This window comes from Capra hircus, chromosome 7, assembly GCF_001704415.2.
Source record: "Capra hircus breed San Clemente chromosome 7, ASM170441v1, whole genome shotgun sequence".
NCBI lineage: Eukaryota > Metazoa > Chordata > Mammalia > Artiodactyla > Bovidae > Capra > Capra hircus.
In genome coordinates, this window is record NC_030814.1 from 104,229,619 (window position 1) to 104,254,091 (window position 24,473).

The window sequence follows — 24,473 nt, forward strand, 5'->3', positions numbered from 1 at the left end:
ATGGAGAGCACAAGAAAGGGAAGGCTGGGAGAGGAAGCTGGCGGAGAAAACAGGCGGCCAGGCGGAGTTATGGAGCATAGCAGAGAAAACTGTTTCATGGAGGCAGCAAGAAGTGGCTTATTTGACTTGCCTCTGAGCTTACATTCAGATGTGTTCTGTAACTCAAGTGGAGCTTCTGAAGAATGGGATACTCCCAATCCCTTTGGGTCAGGGCTGGCTGGAGAAGGATCCATGGCTGTGTGAGTCTAGAGGAAGGCACAGGTCTGCTTTGGGGTCAGGAATGGCTTTCTGGAGGAGGGGACATTTGAGGTGGGTTTTGAGGGACAGATAGGAGTTTCCTAGTCAGAAAACAAATCATTCAACAAACACTTCCTAATGCCCTCTCTCTGCCTAGTTTTGTGTTAGCCCTGGGGATCCAGGGAAACAGAAGGAACACAGATGAATATAAAATGCAGCCTACAGTGCTCAGAGCCATCCACAAAGAACAAGCTTTAGGAGTAGTGAATTGGGTGTGTCTGTGTTCTTTCTGCATCCCACAGGAAATTCAAGCCCTGGAGCGTATTAGCTGGGTGAACAGGCTTTTAGCTTCCAATTTCTGCTCAGTCTATAGGGGAGCAGACAGTACCCTAAGACATAGCTGCCTTCAGAGAATGGGACGGTCCTGGGTCGTGAGACGCACATCCAAGGGTACGCTGTAGATAGGGCCCTCGGGGAGGGTCTGTCAGAGGAGAGCCCTGAAAGATGAGAAGGTGCCAGCCGTGAAAGGATCTGGGGAGAGAGCAGTGTGGGCAGGGGCAACAGCGCATGCAAAGGTCTGGAGGTGGAACAGCACAGAAGCTGGGGTGGCTGGAGTGAGGGCGCAGGGTGTGCAGGGACCCTGTGGGCCACTGGGAAGACAGTGGGCTTGTTTTTTTCCCCTTGAATGTGATACGGAGCATGCGATCCACCCCGCTTTACAGAGACTGTGAGCTGCTCCAGAAGTCCTGCCCAGGCCACACTGCGGGGCGGAAACTGCCTTTGATGAAGGGAGAAAGTGAAAACATCAGGGCTGGGTTCTGCCTGGGTCACCAGACACCCTGGCCTCACCCTCCTCGGGGCTGGGGGTCAGTGGAGTAGGAGGAGGGCTTGGGTCACTGTCCGGCCATTGCGCAATAAGCAGCCTTGTGGCTCCCTCTGACTCATCACTAGGGTTTCAGATGGATCAAGTTACCGCCGGGGTGTGGGGTAAATGGGGGTGAGGAGGGCACGCACAGGCCCCTCACCTCTGCCCTGTAGGCATGGCCCCTTGCTGTGGCTGCTGTTACCCCCCAAATCTCTTCTCTTGCATCTTTCTGTGCAGAACCAAGTTTAATACAGCCACATGTAAGTGATCAGGGTAACCAGCATTTTTTGAACACTTATTATGAGCCAGGCACTTGACACATGTTAACCTCATTTAAACCTTACAAGACCCGGTGTAGAGAAGGAAGCTGATCTCTGCTGTCAGGTCTGAGTTCTAGTCCTGGTCTGGCACTTAACTGACTATGGGCAGCTGCTGTCCGTGCTCTCTGTCACTATTTCCTCTCCAACCTCACAAGATAGTGGCAGGAACTACAAGTCACATAAATAGAATGCCCAGCCCCTTATCTGACTCCCAGAAGCTCCAGGCTCAGTGCTACGGAAAGATGGATTTCAAATCGACTTCAGTATAAAAGAGAATGGGGACTTCCCTGATGGCTCGGTTAAGAATCCACCTTCCAATTCAGGGGACTGGGTTTGATCCCTGGTCAGGGAACTAAGATCCCACGTGCTATGGAGCAAATGAGCCCTTATGTCACAACTCCTGAGCCTGCCTGCTTTGGCGACTGTGCACCACAATAAAGAACCTGCGGTCAGCAATGAAGACCGAGCACAGCCTAAAAAAGAGAGAGAGAGAGAGAGAGGGAATTATTGGTTCATATAACTGAAAAGGCAGGAGTGTCTAGCTTCGGGAAAGGCTAGATGCAGGAATTCTGACAGTATCTCTACCTCTGGTCCTGTCTGCTTTTGTGTGGGTTCCCTCTCAGGTCACCTCCCTCTTCATTCTTCTGTTTTATTTATTTGTTTACTTCCGGCTGTGGTGGGTCTCCGCTGCTGTGCAGGCCTTTTCTCTAGCTGCGGTGCGCGGGGGGTACTCTCGGCTGCAGCGTGCAGGCTTCTCTGCAGCGGCTTCTCTTGCTGCGGAGCTCGGGCTCTAGAACACAGGCTCAGCAGTCGCGGTGCATGGGCCCAGCTGCTCGGCGGCATGTGGCATCTTCCAGGACCAGGGATCGAACCCGTGTCTCCTGCCCTGGCAGGCAGATTCTTTACCACTGAGCCACCAGGGAAGCCCCGCCCTCTCTCTCTCTCTTTTTCCTTTTGTCTGTACTTGTGGTGTGCTGCTTGCAGGATAGTTCCCTAACCAGTGCTTGAACCCAGGCTGTTCAAGTGAAAGCACGCCAGCCTAACCACTAGACCACCAGGGAAATCCCCAGGCCTCCTCTCTTCAAGTGGTGACCTCTGGCTCTGCAGTGAAAGTCACTCAGTTGTGTCTGACTGTTTGCGATCCTATGGACTATACAGTCCGTGGAATTCTCCAGGCCAGGATACTGGAGTGGGTAGCCTTTCCCTCCTCCAGGGGATCTTCCCAACTCAGGGATCGCACCCAGGTCTCCCGCATTGCAGGTGGATTCTTTACCATCTGAGCCACCAGAGGTCTGTGTTATCCTTCAGATCAGCTACTCAAGCAAAGACAGTGCTTCTCTTTCCCATGCTTCAAACAAAAATTCCAGACTTGTATCTCATTGGGCAAACTGGGTCACGTGCCTGCCCTCATCCAATCATGATGGTCAGAGCAGTGGCTCTGATGATGGGCCAAGACTATCAATTTTAGGGGGAGACTTTGTAGGGAGAGTGAGCCATGAGACCAACTCTACCACAAATCAGGGACTGAAAGTTAGGAAGTGAAGGGCAGGTGGTTGTCAATACCCCAGAGAGGGGGCAGATACTTAGTAGGCAAAAAGGCCAGAAGTCCAAGAAAGTGCTCAAAACAATATGAACAAGAAGGATAAAAAGAGCAGAGGGGACTTGCCTGGTGGTCCAGGGGATAAGACATCGAGTTTCCAATGCAGGGGGTCTGGGTTTGATCCTTGGTCAGAGAACTGGATCCTACATGCTGCAAAGAAGACCTGGTGCAGTCAAATAAATAAAAATAAATATTAAAAACAGAGCAGTGGCAGTCCCCAGTTCAGTTCAGTCGCTCAGTCATGTCTGACTCTTTGTGACCCCATGGACTGCAGCACGCCAGGCTTCCCTGTCCATCACCAACTCTTGGAACTTGCTCAGACTCATGTCCATTGAGTTGGTGATGCCATCCAACCCTCTCATCCTCTGCCATCCCCTTCTCTTGCCTTCAATCTTTCCCACCCAGCATCATGGTCTTTTCCAAGGAGTCAGTTCTTCGCATCAGGGGGCCAAAGTATTGGAGTTTCAGCTTCAGCATCAGTCCTTCCAATGAATATTCAGGACTGATCTCCTTTAGGATGGACTGGTTGGATCTCCTTGCAGTCCAAGGGACTCTCCAGTCTTCTCCAACACCACAGTTCAAAAGCATCAATTCTTAGAAGGACATGTGCTCATTTCCTCCTGCTAGAACTCCAAAATTAAAACTCGCTGCTGAACAACCACTGAGAGGAAAATGTTGGATCCCACCAAAAAAAGATACCCCATATCCAAGGGCAAAGGAGAAGGCCCAGCAAGATGGTAGGAGGGGCAAAGCTGCATTTAGAATCAAACCCCATCCCCACCAGAGATGCTCAGAGGGCTCAAACAAAACCTTTTGAGCACCAGGTCCTAGAGACCCCACAGAGACTGAGCCAGACCTGTGTTTGAGTCTCCAGTGGAATTACAGGTCAGCAGTGGCCTGCTGCAGGGGCAGGGGGCTCTGGGCGCAGCAGACCTGGGACACACAGCCTGTGGCATAAGCCCTCTTGGAGGAGGTTGCCATTAACCCCACCAAAGAGCCACCAAGCAGATGACCCACAAACTGCAGAACAATTACACCACAGAAATTCATGCAGTGTTAAGAAAGTTCCAGGACCCACAAAGAGTTCCCAACCTGGGGATCTGGCAAAGGGACCAAGAACTCCCAGAGAATTTCACTTTGGAGACCAGTGGGATTTGACCACAAAACTTACACAGGTCTAGGGAAACAGACTCTTGGAGGGCACAAACAAAACCTTGTGTGCACCAGGACCCAGGAGAAAGGAGCAGTGACCCCACAGAGACACCCAGACTTGCCTGTGAGTGTCCAGGAGTCTCCTGCGGAGGCATGGCTTGGCAGTGGCCTGCTGCAGGGTTGGGGCCACTGAGTGCTGCAGTGTATGAATGAGACCTTCTGAAAGAGCTCCCCATTGTCTTCATCACCTCCACCATAGTTTGGTCTCAGGTCAAACAACAGGGAGGGAACACAGCCCTGTTTTCAGCAGAGAACTGGATTAAAGATTTACTGAGCATGGCCCTGCCCATCAGAAAAAGACCCAGTTTCGACCCCCTACAGTCAGTCTCTCCCATCAGGAAGCTTCCATAAGCTTCTTATCCTGGTCAGAGGGCAGACAGAATGAAAACCACAGTCACAGAAACCTAACCAAACTGATCACACGGACCAGAGCCTTCTCTAACTCAATGAAACTATGAGTCATGCCGTGTAGGGCCACCCAAGGTGGACGGGTCATGGTGGAGAATTCTGACAAAATGTGGTCCACTGGAGAAGGGAATGGCAAACCATTTCAGTATTTTTGTCTTGAGAACCCCATTAACAGTATGAAATGGCAGTTCCCAGAATATTCCAAATTAAAATGTGTATGTGTATGTATTTAATGTGGACATTTCATTAAAATGTTACCAGATGTAAATAAAAGCATGTTTGGAAAACGTTGGTGTCCCTCTATAATTTCCATCAGTGTCCCCTCCAGCCACCCCTCGCTCTGGTAAAAAAAGTGTGCTTGTTATGAAATTACAGGTACCCCAAATTCCCCTGGCTGCCCCTCCTGATTTCTGCCCTGCCCATACCCTGAAATCCCTAGAGCCTCCTGAATATAAACTTCCAACACTGGTGGTTTTGGTCCCTCTGCTTGGGTAGGAACAACTAGATGTCAGAGTCCCCCCCTCCCTAGGTCTGCCCCCACCCCAAGGTCATTGGGGAGATTCTGCTCTCCCTTTCACTGCTGGGTCTGGGTGGGGTTTCTGGACCTGTCCTTTAGCACCCGATGAAAAAGCTGGACTTCCTTGAGTAAAACTGGACTGGAGAAATTCGCAGAGAGGAGGCCGAAGCTCTGTAGTTCCAGTTTTCCGAGCTTAAGGATCCAGAGAACAGGGACTGGAGAGGGAATAGGAATAGGGAAAGAAAGGTGTTAAGGATGACATTGGGATTTTGGGCTGGTGACTGATCACACCCCCAAACCATGGAGGCCACAGGAGCCTCCTTTCCTAACATCATTCTCCTCTAACTGAAAGTGGCTCAGCCGCGTCCGACTCTTTGCACCCTGTGGACTGTATGGTCCATGGAATTCTCTAGTCCAGAATACTGGAGTGGGTAGCCTTTCCCTTCTGCAAGGGATTTTCCCAATCCAGGGATCGAACCCAGGTCTCCCGCTTTGCAGACGGATTCTTTACCAGCTGAGCCACAAGGGAAGCCCACTCTCCTCTTTACCCATTACTAGTTTTATTTTCCACATCACATTTCTCTCCATCTGAACAGTTTCTGGGTTATTTATTGGTGGGTTTGGTTCCCCTCTCCTCGACTGTGCACCCTATGAGGGCAGGGACCACGTCTCCTTGCTCATGCCGTCTCCCCAGTATGCTTGGCATACATAGGCATTCAATAAATGAATGAACGCATGCATGGATGAGCGATGCCCTGAACTGGTGTCTGAGCGGGACTGGTCCGAGCCGAAGCTCAGCTTCGAGAGCTACCTGTCCTTGGAGTGGGTGCTTGCTCCAACCTGGTGACCTGGAAGGACCTGCCTCGAGGAGTCACTCTCTTAGGGGCTCCAGCGCCCCAGTCCGCTCCCGGACCATGGCCAACAGCCAAGCAGCCGCTGTCCAGCGGGCCAGGAGACGGCTCACTGCGCCTGCGCCGAAGTCCTTGCCCTCCCGCTCCCACCTCCCCTTCTGGCCTCTGAGCGCGCCGCCGAAGCGCGCGCATGCGCCATCGCCCCCGCGTCGCGCGCCTCTCCTATGCGCACGCGCCGCTCTCACGCCCGCCGACGCGCCTGCGCACTGCCCGCCGCCCGCGGGTCTGGTCGGCGCTTGCGTGGTGGCACCGGCGAGTGGGGGGGCGAGGAGGTGGAGGAGGAGGAGGAGGAGGAGGAGGAGGAGGCGGCGGCGAGAAGATGGCGACTTCGAACAATCCGCGGAAATTCAGCGAGAAGATCGCGCTGCACAACCAGAAGCAAGCGGAGGAGACAGCGGCTTTCGAGGAGGTCATGAAGGACCTGAGCCTGACGCGGGCCGCGCGGGTAAGGGGGCTTCCCTCGCCGACCCCTCTGGGCCGGAGAGGGAGGGAGGGGGCGCGTGTCCCGCGCGTGCACGGGGCGGGGGGCGCGCGGCGGGGGCGGGGCGCGCGGCGGGGGCGGGGCTTGGCACGGCCCGAGGAGACAGGTGTCCCCACGCCCCGGGCGTCGTGGGCGGGGACAGGTGCCCCCACATCATCGATACCTGAAGGGGTACAGGTGTCTCTCCATCACCGCTGCCTAAGGTGGGGGACAGGTGTCACCACATCACGGTTCCCTGTATGAGCGGGAGCCTCTATCATTACTAGTTGGAGGGAACAGGTGCCGCTACAGCATTGTTACCTGAGGGGGGGAAGGTGTCCCCACATTGCTACCTGATAGGTGCTTTTATATCACTGCTCCCTAGGGGAGCGATACTGAGGCGCTTCAACTGGGTGCTGCTTGCAAGCATCACTGTTAACTGGGAAGCTGGGATAGGTGCTCCTATATCATTGGTACCTGAAGGGGACAGCTGCCCCCTCACCCTTGCTACCTGGAAGGACAGGTGTCTCTACATCACTGTCATCTGTGCACTTACTCCCTGAGTGTTGGGGGAAGGACAGGTGCCCCTACTTGCAGACCTGAGGTGGGATAGGTGTTTCTCCCTTTTGGATATCTGAGGGAAAGGTCTGGCGCCTCCTGTGTGGGGACCTGAGTGGGGTCAGGAAGGCAGATTGGGCTCAGTCTTGGAGCTTGGAGTGGTGACAGCTGCCCCTTCCCCAGTGCAGCCCATATGGTGGGGACCAGGTGTTGTTCCTCCCACAAGGACAGGGGACAGCTGGCCACAGATGGCCCCTGGCCCCTCAGGACCGGGGTGGAGGGACAGTTCTTCGTCAGATGGCGGGTGCATTTGGTGTGCAGGGGCAGGCCAGCTGGCCTGCCAGCCTCGCCTGGGGAGCCGCTGTGGGCCTGGAGCAGGGGCTTGGTCGTGGCTGGGCTTGGGGGCCTGGCTCTCCTTCAGGGCCCCAGCCCTCTGGCGACCGCCGTGAAGTGCAGACTCCTGGGTCTCCGTGGCCTCCTTTGTGGAGTGTGTCTTGCAAGCCCTTCCTGGTGGTTGAGGGAGGGGAGCATGCTTTGCACAGGTGCCAGTAAATCTCTGCTTTGATCCTGCGGAGAGATGGGACCTCCATGCTGCACCCTGGGGCCTTGGGGAGGGGTTGAGTGGGAGCTACAGACACCTGCTTCACTGGATTCTGGATTTGGCATCTGAGTTGACTGTCCTTGGGCTTCCCTGGTGGCTCAGATGGTAAAGAATCTGCCTGCAATGCAGAGACCTGGGTTCGATTCCTCAGTCGGGAAGATCCCCTGAAGGGAATGGCTATCCACTCCAGTATTCTTGCCTGGAGAATCTCATGGACTGAGAAGCCTGGCAGGCTACAGTCTATGGGGTTAGAAAGAGTTGGACCCGGCTGAGCAACTAACATTTGATTCTTCTAGGCAGATCCACTGTAGCTTTGTGATGTGAGCCTCAGTCTCTGATTCCTCGGGTGGGATTTTGGGGTGACATTTTTTTTTTAATAAGTTGCTTGTTTCTCTTTGAGATCTTGAGCTAAAGACTAGAATGTGTATCTCCATTTCCATGCGTTTGTTCAGCACATATCAATTGGGTGCTCGCTGTCGGGCAGGTCCTGCCTGTCCCTGCTCCAGGATGTGGCTGCTGAATGAATGAATGACAGTGTGCAGCCTGAGTGTCCTCCATACGCCAAGATTTCTAAGGACAGGAGCGTCCACTTCATCTTGTCTCCAGCATGCGGCATGTCCTAGCATGCAGTAGGTGTTCAGTGTATGTGGTATGACAGGAAGAAGGGGTCACACTCATTTGTGGCAGTCTTCAGGTTTCAGCTGTAAGGTTGGAAATGAATTTTTGTTGAAAACATTTTTTTAAAATAACAGCTTTTTCAAGATATAGTTTGTGCATCATATAATTTACTTATTTGAAGTGTATAGTTCAGTGGTTTTTAGTATATTTACAGAGTTGTGCCATCATCACCGCTCATTCCAGAGCGTTATCATCACTCCCGTAAGAAGCTCCTCACCCGTTAGCAATCAGTTTTCATTTGCTGCTCCCCCAGCCCCCTGGCAGCCACCAACTTTTCTGTTTTTGTGGATTCACCTGTTCTGGACATTTGATATAAATGGAATCATTCATGATGTGGCCTTTTGTGTCTGCTTCCTTTCACTCAGGGTAGTGTGTTTGAGGTTCATCCACGTTTTAGCGTGTATCGGGAAACTTCTTTCCTTTATATGTGCTAAGTCGCTTCAGTTGTGTCTGACTCTTTGCGACCATAGCCGGCCATGCTCCTCTGTCCATGGGATTCTTTAGGCAAGAATACTGGAGTGGGTTGCCATGTCCTCCTCTTCCCTTTTTACAGCTGAGTACTATTCCTGGGTGTGGACAGACCACATTTGTTTATCCATTTATTGGTTGATGGATTTAGAGATTCTAAAATATTAAGTTTATTTATTTTGGCTGCGCTGGGGGTTCGTTGGGGCCCGAGGGCTCTCTAGTTGCGGTGTGCGGACTTAGCTGCCCCGCAGCACGTGGGATCTTAGTTCTATGAGCAGGAATTGAACTCGCAGCCTCTGTATTGGAAGATGGCTTCTTAACCACTGGACCATCCGGGAAGTCCCTCGAAAAGCTTTTTTAAGATTTGCAGACAGCACTTCCCTTGGCCCCTGGGAACCATTTCCCATCTCTCTGTTGGCCTCCTTTACATTGGAAGCTGGGGAGGTGGGGTGGGCGTGGGCCCTGGGCAGAGGTGAGCTTATACTAGACTGTTACAATCAGAGCAGTGCTCTCTGTTGGGGGTAGTTCTGTCCTAGGGGACACTGGGCAACGACATTTCTGGTTGTCTCATCTGGGCGAAGAGCAGCTACTGGTGTCTGGTGGGTGGAGAGCAGGGGTGCCACCCAGCACCCCACAATGCACAGACAGTGATCTGGCCCCAGCTGTCAGCAGTGCCGGGGCCGAGAAGCCTTTGGTTTGGAGGAAACTCTGTGTGGGCAGGGGCGTGCGAGCTATGTGCCTGGGCAGATAGTTCAAAACTCTGCACCCACCCTTGGTGGGCCTTTGCCTGCGCCTGAGGCTGGGCTGGCAGGCTGGTTCCCAGCCGTTCCCGGGAGTGCCTGTGGCGCGCGGCACAGCTGCGGCATGTGGTGCAGGCGAGCCTGCTCGGGGCGGGTCTCCTGCTGCGCACCCCCCGTGGCCGCAGCCTGCGGTGCTGCCTCCGCCTGCGGTCAGCGCGGGAGCCGCCGCGCCTGCCGCCGCCTCCTCCCGGTCAGCCGCCCGTCCCGGAGCGAGCGGCGCCACTCGTGTTGACTCTGTCTGCCCGTGGTCTTCTGTGGTGATGGGTGTGCCCACCGAGCCTCCTCCTGTGACAGGGTGGCCGGCAGGTGTTGAGCCTGGGCCCCATCCATGCTGTCACGTTACTCGGGGCAGGGACCCCAAGGACCAGGTCAGGTCGGGGGGTGGGGAGTGAGGTCCCCTTGTGAGCAGCAGGGTAGAGGGGTGAGCGCGTGAACCTTCCTTCCTTATCCTTGGACTTCGGCAGCCTGATGTGCAGGGAGGGCTGTGACACTCTACTGTGTGACTTGGGGTGGGTTTCTTAACCTCTCTGGGCCTCAGAATCCTGATCTGTGCTTACTCCACAAAATGACATTTTTGCTTGCCCAGCATATCCCAGAGGCAGTGCTAGGTACTAGGGTGGTTGCTGTTCAGTAGCTAAGTCATGTCCAGCTCTCTGCAGCCCCAAGGGCTGCAGCATACCAGGGTTCCTTGTCCTTCACTGGTCTCCACTATCTTCGCTCGTGTCCATTGAGTCGGTGATGCCATCCAACCATCTCATCCTCTGTCGCCCCCTACTCCTCCAGCCTTCAGTCTTTCCCAGCATCAGGGTCTTTTCCAAGGAGTCAACTCTTTGCATCACATGGCCAAAATATTGGAGCTTCAGCTTCCAGTGAATATTCAGGGTTGATTTCCTTTAGGATTAACTGGTATGATCTCCTTGCTGTCCAAGGGACTCTCAAGAGTCTTCCCAGCACCACAGTGGAGCCAGCAGCATACTGAGGCATGTGAGGACCGTGTTCTTGGAGAGGCAGCGTGGTTTTAGCATGGGATAGGAGAGACTTGCTCCAAATAAACAAGGCAGAAGCTCTCGGAGAGAAGCAAATCTATGTGCTAGGAATGGCTAGGGTGGGAGGCTGACGCTCGGACAGTGAGACAGAGCCCCCCCCCCCATGCCGGGGAGGGTTGTCCCTTGTGAGGGAGGCAGGTGCAGAGACCCCAAGGTGAGAAGGGCTTGGCACGGTTGAAGGTGCATGTTGAGAGAGAGGAGAGATGAAACCGGTCCCTGAGCAAGGAGCCCTGGGAAGATTTGTGATGGTCAGTGGCCTGGTCCTTTGCTTGTTTTTGTAGCAGCTTTATTGAGATATCATTCCCAATATGTTCCGACCAGTCATTGAAGCTGTACCATCCAGTGGTTTTTACCATATACACAGAGTTATATAACCATCACCTGTCGACTTTAGAACGTTTTCATCACCCCAGAGAGAAACCCTGTCCCTGGGACTTTGCTGGCTTTGCCAGTGGTTGGGACTCCATTCTTCCAGTGCGGGGGGCACAGGTTCAGTCCCTGGTCAGGAAACCAGGACCCCACATGCTGCTTGGCACAGCCGAAAAATGAAAATAACAATGAGAATAATAAAATATTAAAAAAGAAATACTTAGGAAAAAAAAAAGAAACCTCCGTCCCCATGAACAGTCACTCCCCAAGCCCCCGGCGACCATGGATCACCCTCCATCCCTGTGGGTTTGCGTGTCCTGGACGTTTCAGAGAAATGGGATCATGCAAGATGTGGCCTTACATGTCTGATGTCTCAGACATAAACTCGGTGTGTTTCTGAGGTTCACCCATGTTGTAGGGTGTATCAGGCCTCCCTTCCCTTTTGAAAAATAGCAGTATAACATACACGACATGCGTTTACTGTCTTAAGCATCATGAACAGTTCGGTGGTGTTACGTGCTTTCTCCATCATCTTGCTTCATTGCTCTTTTCTAAAAAATTTTCCGTTTCTGGCTGCACTGGGTCCTTGCTGTGGAGTGTGGCTTCTTGCTGTGGTGGTTTCTCTTGTTTTGGAGCCTGGGCTCTAGGCACGGGGCTTCAGGCGTTGTGGTGCACGGGCCTAGTTGCTCCGCAGCACGTGGGATCTTCCAGGACCAGGGATCAGGCCCGTGTGCCCTCATTGGCAGGCGAATTCTTTACCACTGGAACCCCAGGGCAGCCCCGCCTCATTTCTCTTTAAGGTGAATGATACTCCACTGTGTGGAGACACCACATTTTGAGCGCCTGTTCATTCACCGGGGGACGCCTGGGCTGCCCCTGCCTTTTTGGCCATTGTGAGTAGCGCTGCCGGGGGCGTTCCTGTCCGGTTGCCTGTACAGACGCAGGTCTTCCTTGCCGCTGGGTGTCTGTGCCATGGGGTAGAGTTGCTCAGTCAAGTGGTGACTCTCTATTTGATCATTTAAGGATGCTTCATGTCTTACCAAGATGGCCAAGAACTGAATGGGCAGGAGAGGTGAGAAGGGAAGCAGGCAGAGGGTGAGAGGCCGCTGTTAGCCTTGGGCTGGAGAATGGAGAAGGTGTCCATGGCAGTGACCCAGAACAGTGGGTATCAGTGATATTTTGGCAGCAGAGGTGACTGAGTGTGTGGGTGGATCGGATGTGGGAGGTGAGGGCAAGGGATGCGGGCGAGTCGCCCAGTTGCCAGTGGCTCAGGACACAGGAGGCTCTGCCTGTGACCGATCACTGAACATCCCAGGGAGCAGCGCCTGGGCCAGGAAAAGCCTGCCTACAAAGCGGTCCATGGGGACCCGGCTGGGGCTGCTGGCTCTCGCTGTGCTGAAGGCGGGTGTTCTCCGGGTCCTACCCTGTGACGGGGGTGGCTCTGCACAGGCTGTTGGGAAACCAGGCCCCTGAGCCACAGCCACCGCGCGGTGGTGTCTTGGGTTAGCTGAGCGTAGAGGCCGCCCCCAGTCCTGGCCTCCGTCCTGGCTTTGGCACTGTTTGCCTCTGTGCCGGCTGCTTCAAGTGTCTGGTGCCATCTGCAGCCTTGACACACACTCGCACGCACGCAGGACTCGCCGAGCTGCTCTGTGGAGAGCATGGGGTGCACCGTCACCCGCCTCCAGAAGGCCCCAGTCTCCATGCGCTCCCGCTTGTAAGCTGCCTGCCCAGTCGTGGGTGGAATGGGGGCCTTGAAGAAGATGGGCCCCATCCTGCCCTCCAGAACGTGTGAAGTGAAGTGTTAGTCACTCAGTCGTGGCCGGCTGACTGTGACCCCATGGACGATAGCCCGCCAGGCTCCTGTGTCCATGGGATTCTCCGGCAAGAATACTGGAGTGGGTTGCCATGCCCTCCTCCATGGGATTGTCCTGACCCAGGGATGGAACCCACATCTCCTGCGTTGCAGGAGGATTCTTTACTGTCTGAGCCACCAGCAGAGCCCAATAACCTGTGTGTGTGACCGATTTCTGAAAAAAGTCTCTGCAGATATGAGTAGGGTAAAGATCTTTAGATGAGCTTGTCCTGAATTTAGGGTGATCGGATGACTGGCACCCTCACGAAAAGAGGAGAAGACACAGACTCACTTGGGAGAGGCCGTGCATGATGGAGGCAGAGATTGGAGTGTTGCAGCCTTGGGCCAAGGATGCATGAGCCCCCAGAAGCTGAAAGAGGCAACACAGGGTCCTCCAGAGGGATTGTGGCCCTGCCGACACCTCGATTCTGGGTGTCTGGCCTCCAGAATTGTGTAAAAATAAATTCCTCTTGTTTTATGCCCCTGCCTTCCGCCCATTTGCAGTCGTTTATGGTGGCAGCCCCAGGACACTTTTCCCTGGGCTGCAGAGTCTGAGTACCTTGCGGAAGCCGCCGTGATGCAGTGGGCCTCAGGGGTCACCTGCAGACGTGCACACTTGTCTTTCTCTGGCAGCTCACTCGGTCATGTTTTCCTCAAGTGAACCTGTCATTTCACCCGTTGTCAGGAACTGGGGCCTCTCACTCTGAACTGGGCCTGGTGGGGATAGTGGACAAGCCGGAAAGACAATAGCAGGAGCGTGGGCCCTAGGGCAGGAGGGGTGTTGAGTGGCAGGTGGGATTTAGTTCCCTGACCAGGCATCGAACCCGTGCCCTCTGCATTGGAAGAGCGGAGTCTTAACTGCTGGACAGGCAGGGAAGTCCCAGGAGAGGGCATCTTGTTGTCAAGGAGCTGACCAAGAGTGCAGTCAGAGTGGGGCAGGGGATGGGAATTCCCTGGCAGTTCAGTGGTTAAGACTCTATGAGCTTTCACTGCCGAGGGCCTGGGTTCAATCCCTGGTCGGGGAACTAAGATCCTGCAAGCTGCCCAGCGTAGCCAAAGAATAAAAACAAAATAAATAAATATTAGAGTGTGGCAAAGGTGCAGGATGAGGATTTTGGGTGGGTGGGTCACGTTTGCTCTTTGCAGGCTTGGTTCCTGCTCCACGCTGGGCACTGGGTGGTTTTTGCTCACCCCCTCCTGCCCCCTCTGCCAGCCCACGGAGAAGAGGTGTCTTCTTTGCCTGTGGGCCAGTGGGGCAACTGAGGCCCAGAGCTGCATCCCAGTTGGGAAGAGACAGAACTGGTGTTCAGCCCTGGGATGAGCATGTATGATATGTCTGAAACAAGGAATTAAGAACACAAACTGGAACCTTCTGTTGCTCACCAGAGACTACTTGGCCCCACTTGGGCCATGGTTTCTCTGAAAGGTGACTGAGTTTCTCCAGCCACACCCACATTGTTCTTTTGACTTGGACCCTGGAATCTATATTTCCTGCCATTAACTGTCCTTGTCTTGAAGGCAGCAGCCTTGGGACACCATCGCATACACCTTCGTGCAAGGCCTACGGCTCCTTTCCCTGTGAAAGGCACAGCCCGTATCAGGCTGGTTGCCAGAGTCTCTGCGGCTGACACGGGACACACTCTAGATAAATCTGTCCAGTGGTCATTTGGAAGGAGGCTGTCTTTGGGGAGCCCTGGTTCTGATCTGACCTTTCCACTCACACACCCTCAGGGGACTGATGAGTGGCCCTGCTCATCTGGGGTCCTGTGTAGAGAACCCTTCCGAAGCTCGTGGCCAGCCCAGGGCCTCAGAACTGTGCAGAGTAGTGACTTTTTTTTTTTTTTTTTTCTTTAATAAAAACTGTAAAACAAAACTGTAGTGGCCCTTGCCTTCTTCTTTTTAAATATGTATATATTTTTAACTTAGTTAGTTAGTTGGCTTTGCCGGGTCCTAGTTGTGGCACTTGGGATCCTCGGTCTTTGCTGCAGCGCGTGGGATCTTTAACTGTGGCGTGTGAACTCTTAGTTGTGGCATGTGGGATCCAGTTCCCCGACCAGGAATCGAACTCAGGCCCCCTGCACTGGGAGTTCGGAGTCTTAGCCAGGGGACCACCAGGGAAGTCCCAGAGTGACCTTAAAAAAAAAAATCCTGAAAAAAAAATCGAGGTGAAATTCACTTAAAATGAACCACTTTAATGTACATTTCGGTGGCATTTAGGACGTTCGCAGTGCTGTGCAGGCATCACCTCTTTCTAGTTCCAGAGTATTCCTGTCACCCCAGGAGGAAACCCCGTCCCCATGAGCCGTCACTCCCCAGCCTCCCCTCCCCCAGCCCCAGGAACCGCTCATCTGCCCTCTGTCTCTGTGGAGTGGCCCTCTGGACATTTTGTGGAAAGGAGGCCTTGCAGCTCGTGGCTTTTCCTGTCTGGCTGCTTTCACTCAGCGTGAGGTTTCTGAGGTTTCTGCACACTGTGGCTTGTATCGAGGGGCATTCCTTTCTGTGGCCACGTGACGATTCAGCCATGTGGGTGGACCACCCTTAGCTTGTCTGCTACCTGTTAGTGGGTGTGTGGGCTCTTTCCACTCTCTCACTGTCACGGATGGCGCTGCGGTGAACGTGTGTGTGTAAGTGTTTGCACAAGCCCCTGTTTTTGCCTTGCGGGCACATGCCTGATAGTGCGATTGCCTGGCTGATGGATTGACCAGGTGGCAGCCGACGGGCAGGGTGTGTAGTGCTCGGAGGACCCATGTGCTGGGGGTAATCCAGAAATGCTCCTGGACCTGCAGGAGGTGTGGAACCAGACATGTCTGTGGCTGGGTGAGGGTCCGGCATGGGCGCCCAGGGCCTGGTTCCAAGGCCAGGCCACCTTCTCACTTCCTTGACTGGGACCCACTGTTAGAAATTTGTGTTTCGGGTCATACCAGCAGCCACTACCAAACATACAATTGACACAGTTTTCTCCAAGGAGCTCAGCCCTCCCTGTGTGTATGGAAAATTAATATAATTGGGTCCCTTCTGTTTATTATAAAATGCCAGCAGGGACCCACTAAATTGACTTAATAACCTGTTAATCCAGGGTTCAACAAGCTACGCCTGCTTTTTGCAGAGAAAGTTTCATTAGCACATGGCCACGCCCATTCATTTCTGCCTTGCTTGTGGCAGTAGGATCATTGCGGCGGAGGCCTGCTGACCTGAGGAGGTGCAGGTAGCTTCCCTGGGTCCCTTCAGAGGAGTTTGTTGGCCCTGGGCCAACGAGTCTCACCCACAGTTTGAGCCCCCCTGACCTAGAGCAACAAGGAAGGTTGAGAAGGCGGTGGGCAGTGGTTCCGCCACTCTTGGGGGCTGCTGAACCGCCTCAGAGCTGAAGGATGCAGGTTCCCGGGCTCCCCCAAGATCCTGTTTCTGCAGGTTCGGGTGGGGCCCCGAGTTCTGAGTGGAGATCTGAGGACCCTGCCACGCAGGCCTTGCTGGGAGGCCCAGGCAGCGGGCTCACCAGGGCTTGGCCAGGCCGGGGGTGACGGTTGGCCTCCATTGCATGAGTGAGCGGGCTGTCTGGCCTCGGTGAGTGCTGTGGTGGTCACGTGGTCCATGCGGCCAGGGAGGGTCTGCCGTCACTTCCTAAGGCTGGCCTGGGCGCAGTGTCGGGTGCCTCTTCTTGACACCGTGGGCCTTCTGGTCCTGGTTGGGGGTACAGGGTTGCTCAGGTTACTCCGGGCCCGAGCAGGCCCACTGCGGATGTCATGGAAGGCTGTGTGCTGGCCCTCCTCTGCCGTCCCTGGCCCCGGGAGCATCCCGGTTTCAGCTCGGTGGTATGGTCTCCCTTCCGTGCCGTCCCACGAGAGCGTCAGGATGCAGAGTCCTTGGTGTTGGGCATTTCTTTTTAAACAGGGACCTTTTAGAAAATGTCATGTGCATGTCAGGGCTGGGGTCTGGCCTGGGGAGAGACTGGCCTGACCGCAGTGGTGTGTGTGTTAATCGCTCAGTCATGACTGACTCTTTGCGACCCCATGGACTATAGCCTGCCAGGCTCCTCTGTCCATAGGGTTCTCCAGGCAAGAATACTGGAGTGGGGTTCCATTTCCTTCTCCAGGGGATCTTCCGACCCAGGGGTGGAGCCTGGGTCTCCTTCATGGCAGGCAGGTCCTTTACCGTCTGGTCCACCGAGGAAGCCCAGTGGGAGCTCACTGGTGGGAGGCATAGAAACGGGCCCCGCGGGGTGCGCGCTCCGGCCGGCTCTGCCTCGGGGGGTGTTCGGTCACATCTGGGGGCGTTTCGGGTGGTCGCAGCTCGGGGCAGGGTGTGCACCTGGCCCGTGGTGGGTGGAGGCCGGGGGTGCTGCTCCGCACAGGGCAGCACCCACGAGGCCCCTGATGCCAGTGGCGCTCAGGCGGAGAAGCCCTGCTCTGCATCCCCCGTGCCAGGGCTGTGCAGGTGCGAAGGGGTTGGTGGAGGCCCCTGGTTCCCTGAGGTGCACACCCCAAGCCTGGCGCCCTGACAACACCCTCGGCGGCCGATGGCCTCCTCCTGGGTTTATGGAGCGGCTCAGGGAGCAAAGGTCACAGAGCATTAGAGGCGGGAGAGCTGGGATTTGACCCCAGTCGGACAGACTCAGGCCCCAAATGTTTTCTTTTTTTTTGGCCACACCTTGCAGCATGTGGGATCCTAGTTCCCTGACCAGGAATCACTTATCCCCACCCCCGCAACATTGGGCTCACAGTCCCAACCCCTGGACCGCCAGGCAAGTCCCCTACCCCCTTACATGTTTTCTCCTGTCTCACGTGGCTCCGGGTGTTGGCCCACTGCTCCAGGCAGGGCAGAACCTTCCAGGCTGCTGGAACCCTGTGTGTGGAGGGGACTGCTGAGGACTCTGCACGGGCAGGGGGCCTGGGCGGAAGGCAGGGGTGAGGGGGGAAGAGGACCCCAGGCCAGGCCCGGTAGGTGGGCCGTGGAGTGTTATGGGAGTTTCCAGCAGGATGGTGACGTGAGCGACACACAGGTGTGGGAGTGTGAGGGGCCAGACTTGCCGGAGTCCGGATGTGAATGCCCAGCGACTTGTCGCAGTCCCTCCGAGACGAGCCCGTGGTTTCCCTGGGCGCACAGAGGAGGAGCCAGGGCCTGGCAGGGCACTGGGCGGTTTGCTGGGTGTGGAGGTGCTGGGATCGACCCTGTGTCTGAAGCCGGGGCTCACGTTTTTCTTAAGGCAGCCACTGAAGACTCTTGTCCAAGGCTGAGCTTCGAGTCATATCCATCTGTTGAGGATCGTGGAGGTCTCCCCTGGTGTTTTGCAAATCAGGGGTTCATTGTGTTCCCGAGGAGGAAGCCCCAGCTATACTTGATTTCCATCTAGCAAATAATAAATATTGACTCTGACTCCTCTGCCCGGGAGGCTCGCAGGGGCTCCCTGCGCCTGGCCCGCTCTGTGTCTGTCTCCGCGGCCCCCGCAGCAGGGAGAGGGTGCAGCACCCTGGACTTGGTCATGGTGAGGACAGAGGGTTGGCCAATTTGGGGCAGTTCAGAGGAAATAATGGGGGCTTCCGTTTGTGGCTCAGCAGTGAGAATCTGCCTGCTGTGCAGGAGATGTGGGTTTGATGCCTGGGTTGGGAAGACCCCCTGGAGAAGGGCATGGCAACCCACTCCAGTACTTTTGCCTAGGAAATCCCGTGGACAGAGGAGCCTGGCAGAGCAGTCCATGGGGTTGCAGAGAGTCGGACACGACTTAGTGACTAACCCGCAACAAAAGAGGTAAAGACGGCAGGGTTCATTCAGAGGTAAGCAGCAAGGAGAGTGAGGTGGGGCTGCTCCAGCTGTGATGGGGGAGCCGGGGAGAAAGGGGTGGGGATGGGGCAGCCTCAGCTCACCTTGGAGCTCGCTGGATGGGTTTGCCCCACGTTTCTGGCTGGAGTGTCTTGGACCCCCTCTCCTCGCCTCCCTCCCTCCACCACATCCAGCCCAGTCCCAGAGCAGGGGGTCTGCCCTGCCCCGGCCAGGTGTGGCTCTGGTGCTGCCGGCTGGCTGGGGGTCCAGGTGCGCAAACAAGGAAGCCACCGCGTGCCTCGTGGGCCGAGGATTCAGAGAGAGTCAATATTTATTATTTGCCAGATGGAAGTGAAGCGTAGCTGGGGCTTCCTCCTCAGGGTTCTCAGCTGGGCACGGAGGAGAGAAAATGCCTGGAATGGCGGTGGCGAGGGTGCGGAGTGGGCCTGCCGCTGGGTGTCTTCCTGCCTCCTCCCGGGTGAGTTTAGCCCTGGGGGGCTCTGGGGGTCACGGTGCTGTCTGCCTCACAGGATCGTGGTGAGACTGAGATGGGCTAACCCGTGGAGTGTGTCCGGAATGGGGCTCGCACATAGCCGCTCACTGTGTGCTTGCTGTCGCTGAGATTCTGGAGGCGTGTGCGCGGGGAACGGATGGCAGCACTCAGCGGGCACTGGGTGGTCCAAAGGCAGGCATGCAGGAGGCGCTTGGCTCGTGCTCAGCAGGTCCACGGTGTGCTCCGCAGGTGCTCCGCAGGTGCTCCGCAGGTGCTCCGCAGGTCCACAGTGTGCTCCGCAGGTGCTCCGCAGGCAGTAGTGGACGACCGATGGGCATGTAGCAGGCCCTCAGCAGGCGCACAGGGTGTGCCCAGCAGGTGCCCAGCAGGCACTTGGCAGCAGGCAGATACACTCAGCCGGCCCTGAGTGGGGATTCCACAGGCACTGAGCAGACACTGGACTGTGACCTTCCTGAGGGCAGGCCTATCACTAGTCCATTCTGGAATCTTCTAGGTGCAGGTGTCCTCTGAAAGGGCCAGCTTCCCACCACACCGTCCGGCTTCTCCCCTTAAGCTTTGGGACTGTGGCGTGAGGTCCTGTTTCCCCCAGGGAATGTCTGTGTACCCAGGGTGAGGGGCCCGGAGCCAGGCGGCTAGTGAGGTCTTCCTGGATCTCCAGTGTTTCTGCAGTTTGAAGGATAAACCTGGAGTTTGTTGACCATGTGCGACGTATTAGGGGTGGACTGGCAGACCCCTGTGGGCGCTGGGGAGGGCCTGGGGCAGTATGGTGCCTGTTTGACCTGGGTCGGGGGACATGGGACGCACTGGGCCCCCAGTGAGGTCTCCAGGCAGGGGCCAGGGCTTGGACTGGAATGTTGATTCATTCAGTTAGTACTCATTGAGCACCTACTTAGTACTCAGCCCTGGGGATACCCTATAGAACAAGTCACCTGGAGTCCCTGCCCCAGGGAGGAACCATGCCAGCAGCTAGCTGGTCCTCGCCCCGAGGTCATGGTTGTGCGGGGGAAATGGGCTGGGAGTGGGGGGCCCTCGGGGAGATGGCATTCAGGCTGAGCCACAGGGCACAAGAGTGAACCGTGGAGCTGGGGGGAGGTGGGTGAGGCCTGTTGTTAGGGAGAGTCTGGCCCAGCTGCGGGCGATGTGTCATGAGCCCCCGTGATGGGTCAGAGTCTGGTGGCGGGGTGCTGCAGGAAGGTGGTGAGCAGGGCAGTGACATGTGATGTCGTTTTAGCAGAGACCCCTCCAGCCACCAGATGGGGACAGGCCTGAGGAGAGTGAGGGCAGGGGCTGCAGGGGCCTGGGAGGGGACTGCGTGCTAGGGAATGAACACCCAGCTCCTTCCAGACCAGGACTTGCTGACTTGGCAAAAGTTCTTTCACCCAAGAATCAGGAAGCTGGTTCCCAAGGGGGCTGACGGGGGAGGTTTATATGAAATCGCTTTCACGTCATGTTCCAGTGGCCCTTGTAATGAGGAAAGGCATTTCCACAACAGATAAGAGGCTTGAGTTCTAATTTCATATGTGAAATTCTTTCTTCTCTGTTGGGCGGTCCCATGCTCACAAGGGTTTCATCCCAAAGCCGGGGTCTGGTCTCCTCTCCAGAGGGGTGAGTCTCTGCTGTGGACAGATCTTTTCCCCTGATGGCTGTGGAGCATCTGAGCCTCCATCCCTGGTTCCAGCCTCCTGAGCTGCCCTGCTCCTGCAAGGATGCTCACCCAGGGAGAAGCTCCAGGAGGGTTTTTGCAGACTGCCTTTCCTGGCCAGCTGGGCTTGCAGGGATGCACTCTGTCATGTTTTTTGTTTTTTTAAATAAAAAAAGAAATTGTTTATATATCAAAACTTTGATGAGAATTGAAAACAGAAAACCCTAAGCACTCTGTTTGCCTCTGTGCATCTGACGCAGCTCACCTGGACGCAGAGGGTGCTTGGGTGCGTGCCAGCTGGTCCTTCGCCCGGAAATCTCAGGGAGGAAGTGTTGGCCTAGCCAGGCAGAGTGCCCAGGGCTGGCTCTGCAGGGCTGGCTAGTCCTCGGGCGGGGGACACGGGGAGGCGGAGCATGCCCCACCAAGACCGAGGGTCGTCCGCCCTGCCAGAGCCTCTGAGGGGCTGCTGTGCCCTGGTCCAGGCTGACCAGAGCCTCTTCCACTTTAGAGGTCAAGTTCAGTGTTTCTCAAGTGACTTGGAGACAAAAACCTGGGCGGCCCTCCTCACGGGTCCTTTTGCACCCGGGAGCCCTGTGGTGTTTTGATTGCTTCTGTTGTCCCAGGCGGGAGGGCTTTGATGGCTGTAATTAGGATGGGAGCAGCTTGTTACATCATCACAGACTCAGTGCACAGCCTCCAGAGAGCTTTATGGGGCCAGTGGCCTTGGTGCCGGGGAGATGCTCATTTCGTCCCTGTAGGCTCAGCGCATGCAGAGGAAGGAGCCCTGAGGGTAACAGGCGCCTGTGGGGATGGAGGGGTCACTTGTGCCCAAGAGCCCATTTTCTCCTTCCCCATGCAAGGCTAAAGTGGCTTTTCTTGTGGCTCAAAGCCCTGCCTCTGCTGGCTTCCCCCAGATGACACCTCCTCTTGTGCCTCAGTTTCCCACATGTAGAGTCGTACAGGTTGGATGACGTGCCCACCCGAAGCACTTGACCTCACACCTCCTGGGCACCAGGGTGACCCGGGGGGCAGCCGTGAGGGCAGGGTCTTGCCCTTTGCCCCCACGTGCCCTGACTAGACACGTGACAGTCGCCAGGAAACAGCTTAGAAACTCTCTATTCAGCTTTACTGGGGGGGGGTGGCGTTCACTCCTTTCCACGTTTGGGAGTCTGATTTTGTGCTGTTTGTTTTTAAAGGATTTATTTTTTGATCTGCGTCAGGGCTTAGTTGCTCCATGGCATGTGGGATCGTAGTTTCCTGAGATCAAGCCCCAGACCCCTGCATCGCCAGGGGGATTCTGTGTATACAGCTTCAGTCTTGGCCGTGCTGGGTCTTCCTCGCGGCGCGCAGGCGCCCTCCAGTTGCGGCGAGCGGGGGCTGCTCTTGGTTGCGCGCACTGGCCTCTCGCTGCGGCGCTTCTCTTGCTGTGGAGCATGGACGCTTGGGCCTCGGTGGGTCGCAGCGCTCAGGCCCCAGCACGTGGGCTCAGCAGCTGTGGCACACAGGCTCGGTTGCCCTGCGGCACACGGGATCTTCCTGGACTGAGGCTCGAACCCCGTGTCCCCTGCATTGGCAGGCGGATTCTTAACCACTAGAGCAGCGGGGAAGTCCTCTGTTCTCATATTAAACACTGGCTGTCTCTATGAATTTGACTGCTCTAGAGACCTCATGTAAGTGGACTGACTCATAATGTTTGTTTTTTTTGTGACTGGCTTGTTTTCACTTAGCACAGTGTCCTCAAAGTCCATCCATGGTGTAGCACTGTGTGTCAGAATTTCCTTTCTTTTCAAAGTTGAATAATATTTCATTGTACGAATGGACCTCATTTGTTTCTCCGTTGATTCTTCAGTGGACACTTGGGTCACTCGCACCTTTTGGCCGTGGTGTGTAATGCTGCTGTGAACACTAATGTACAAATGTCTGCTCCCATGTCGGGGGTCACATACCCAAAAGCAGGATCGCTGAGTAATGTGGTCACGCGGTGTTTCGTTTTCTGGAGAACCTCCATGCAGTTTTCCACGGGGGCTGTGCCTTCCTGCCAGCAGGGCACAGGGGTCCAGTTGTCTCACGCCCTCAGCACCACATTCTGTGTATGGCTTTTTGATTACAGCCATCCTGTGGGTGTGAGGTGGCATCTCATTGTGGATCTGACTTGCGTCTGCCTAATGATTGGTAATGCTGAACGTCTCTTCATGCACATGTTGGCCATTTGTATGTTCTCTTTGGAGAAATATCTATTTGGGTCCTCTGCCCCTTTTTTTTTTTTTTTTAATGTAAGTTTTAAGTGTACAGCATTCTTGTTCATTGCTGCGTTCACTGCAGAGTGATCCCCAGCACAGGTCGCTACCGTTCATTGCCACAGTTGAGCCCTTCACCCGTTTGTCCACCTCAACCCCTTCTCCCTCTGGAAATTGCTAGTCATTTCTCTCTCTATGAGTTTTTGTTTGTTCTTTTTTTTTTTTTTTAAGATTCCAGATACGAGTGAAATCATACAGTATTTGTTTTTTTTCATCTGACTCAGTTAACATAGCGTAACACTCGTATCCATCTATGTTGTCTCAAATGGTGCGACTTCATTCTTCTTTATGGCTGAGTAGTGCTGTGTATGTATGTATAAATGCATATATATAAAACATTTTTTTATCCATTTTTCCATCGATGGGCACTCAGAGTGTTCCCACATCTTGGCCATTGTAAGCAGTGCGGAAATGAACATAAGAGAGCATATATCTTTTCAAATTCTCTGTGTGAGTGTTACTTTGCCCATTTTTGAGTTAAGTTGTTTTTTGCTGTTGAGTTTTAGAGTTCCGTGTATATATTCTGAATATTAATCCCTATCAGATACTTGATTTGCAAGCATTTTCTCACATTCCATGGGAGTGGGGCCTTTTCACTCTGTTGATGGTGTCCTTTGATACACAAATGTTTTCAATTTTGGGAAAGTCCAATTTATATATATTTTTCTTTTGTTGACTGTGCTTTTGGTGTGATAGCCAAGAAGTCGTTGCCAAATCTAACGTTATGAGACTTTTCCTCTGCTTTCTTTGGAGTCTTAAGATTTTATAGTTTTTGTTATAAAGTTATAGTTTTACAGTTTTAGCTTTAGGTCTGGAATGCATGTTGAGTTAATTTCTGTATGTGATATAAGAATTGGTTGAGCCTCAGTGTTTTTGCATGTGAACATCCAGTTTTCCCAGCACTATTTGTTGAAAAGACTGTTCTTTCCTCATTGAACGTTCTTGGCAACCTTGTCGAAAATCATTTGACCGTGTGCGCGAGAGCTCTTTTCTGGGCTCGCTCTCCTGCTCCGCTGGTGGACACGTCTTTATGTCAGTGTCGCCCTGTCTTGGTTGTTGTAGCTTTGCAGCGAGTTTAAAAATCAGGAGACTCCCCTGGGGGTTCAGTGGCTAAGACTGTTCCCAATGCAGGGGGTCCAGGTCTGATCCCTGGTCAGGGGACTAGATCCCACATGCCGCATCTAAAGATTTCTCATCGGCGATGAAGGTCAGAGATCCCTAAAGTGGCCAAATGAACAAATGTGTGTGTGTGTCCGGCTGTTTGCGACCCCATGGACCAGCCCGCCAGGCTCCTTTGTCCATGGGATTCTCCAGGCAAGAATAATACTGAAGTAGGTAGCCATTCCCTTTTCCAGGGAATCTTC

The 24,473-nt window shown here is 54.7% G+C and overlaps 1 protein-coding gene and 1 long non-coding RNA gene across 6 annotated transcripts in view; one reads left to right on the forward strand and one right to left on the reverse strand.

The window, feature by feature from the left end:
• Positions 3,821-6,210, reverse strand: LOC102191786. The gene is made up of 3 exons (XR_310113.3): positions 5,971-6,210; positions 5,248-5,374; positions 3,821-4,471 (listed from the first exon to the last, which is right to left on the reverse strand). It is a non-coding gene; the product is annotated as an uncharacterized LOC102191786 (long non-coding RNA).
• Positions 6,331-24,473, forward strand: part of CRTC1 (CREB regulated transcription coactivator 1) — an 85,605-nt gene continuing 67,462 nt past the window's right edge. For all 5 annotated transcript variants that reach the window (XM_018051453.1, XM_018051455.1, XM_018051456.1 and 2 more), the window contains exon 1: positions 6,331-6,515. In XM_018051453.1, coding sequence (XP_017906942.1) covers positions 6,390-6,515 — 126 coding nt within the window. In that variant the 5' untranslated portion in view covers positions 6,331-6,389. The remainder of the gene's footprint in view (positions 6,516-24,473) is intronic.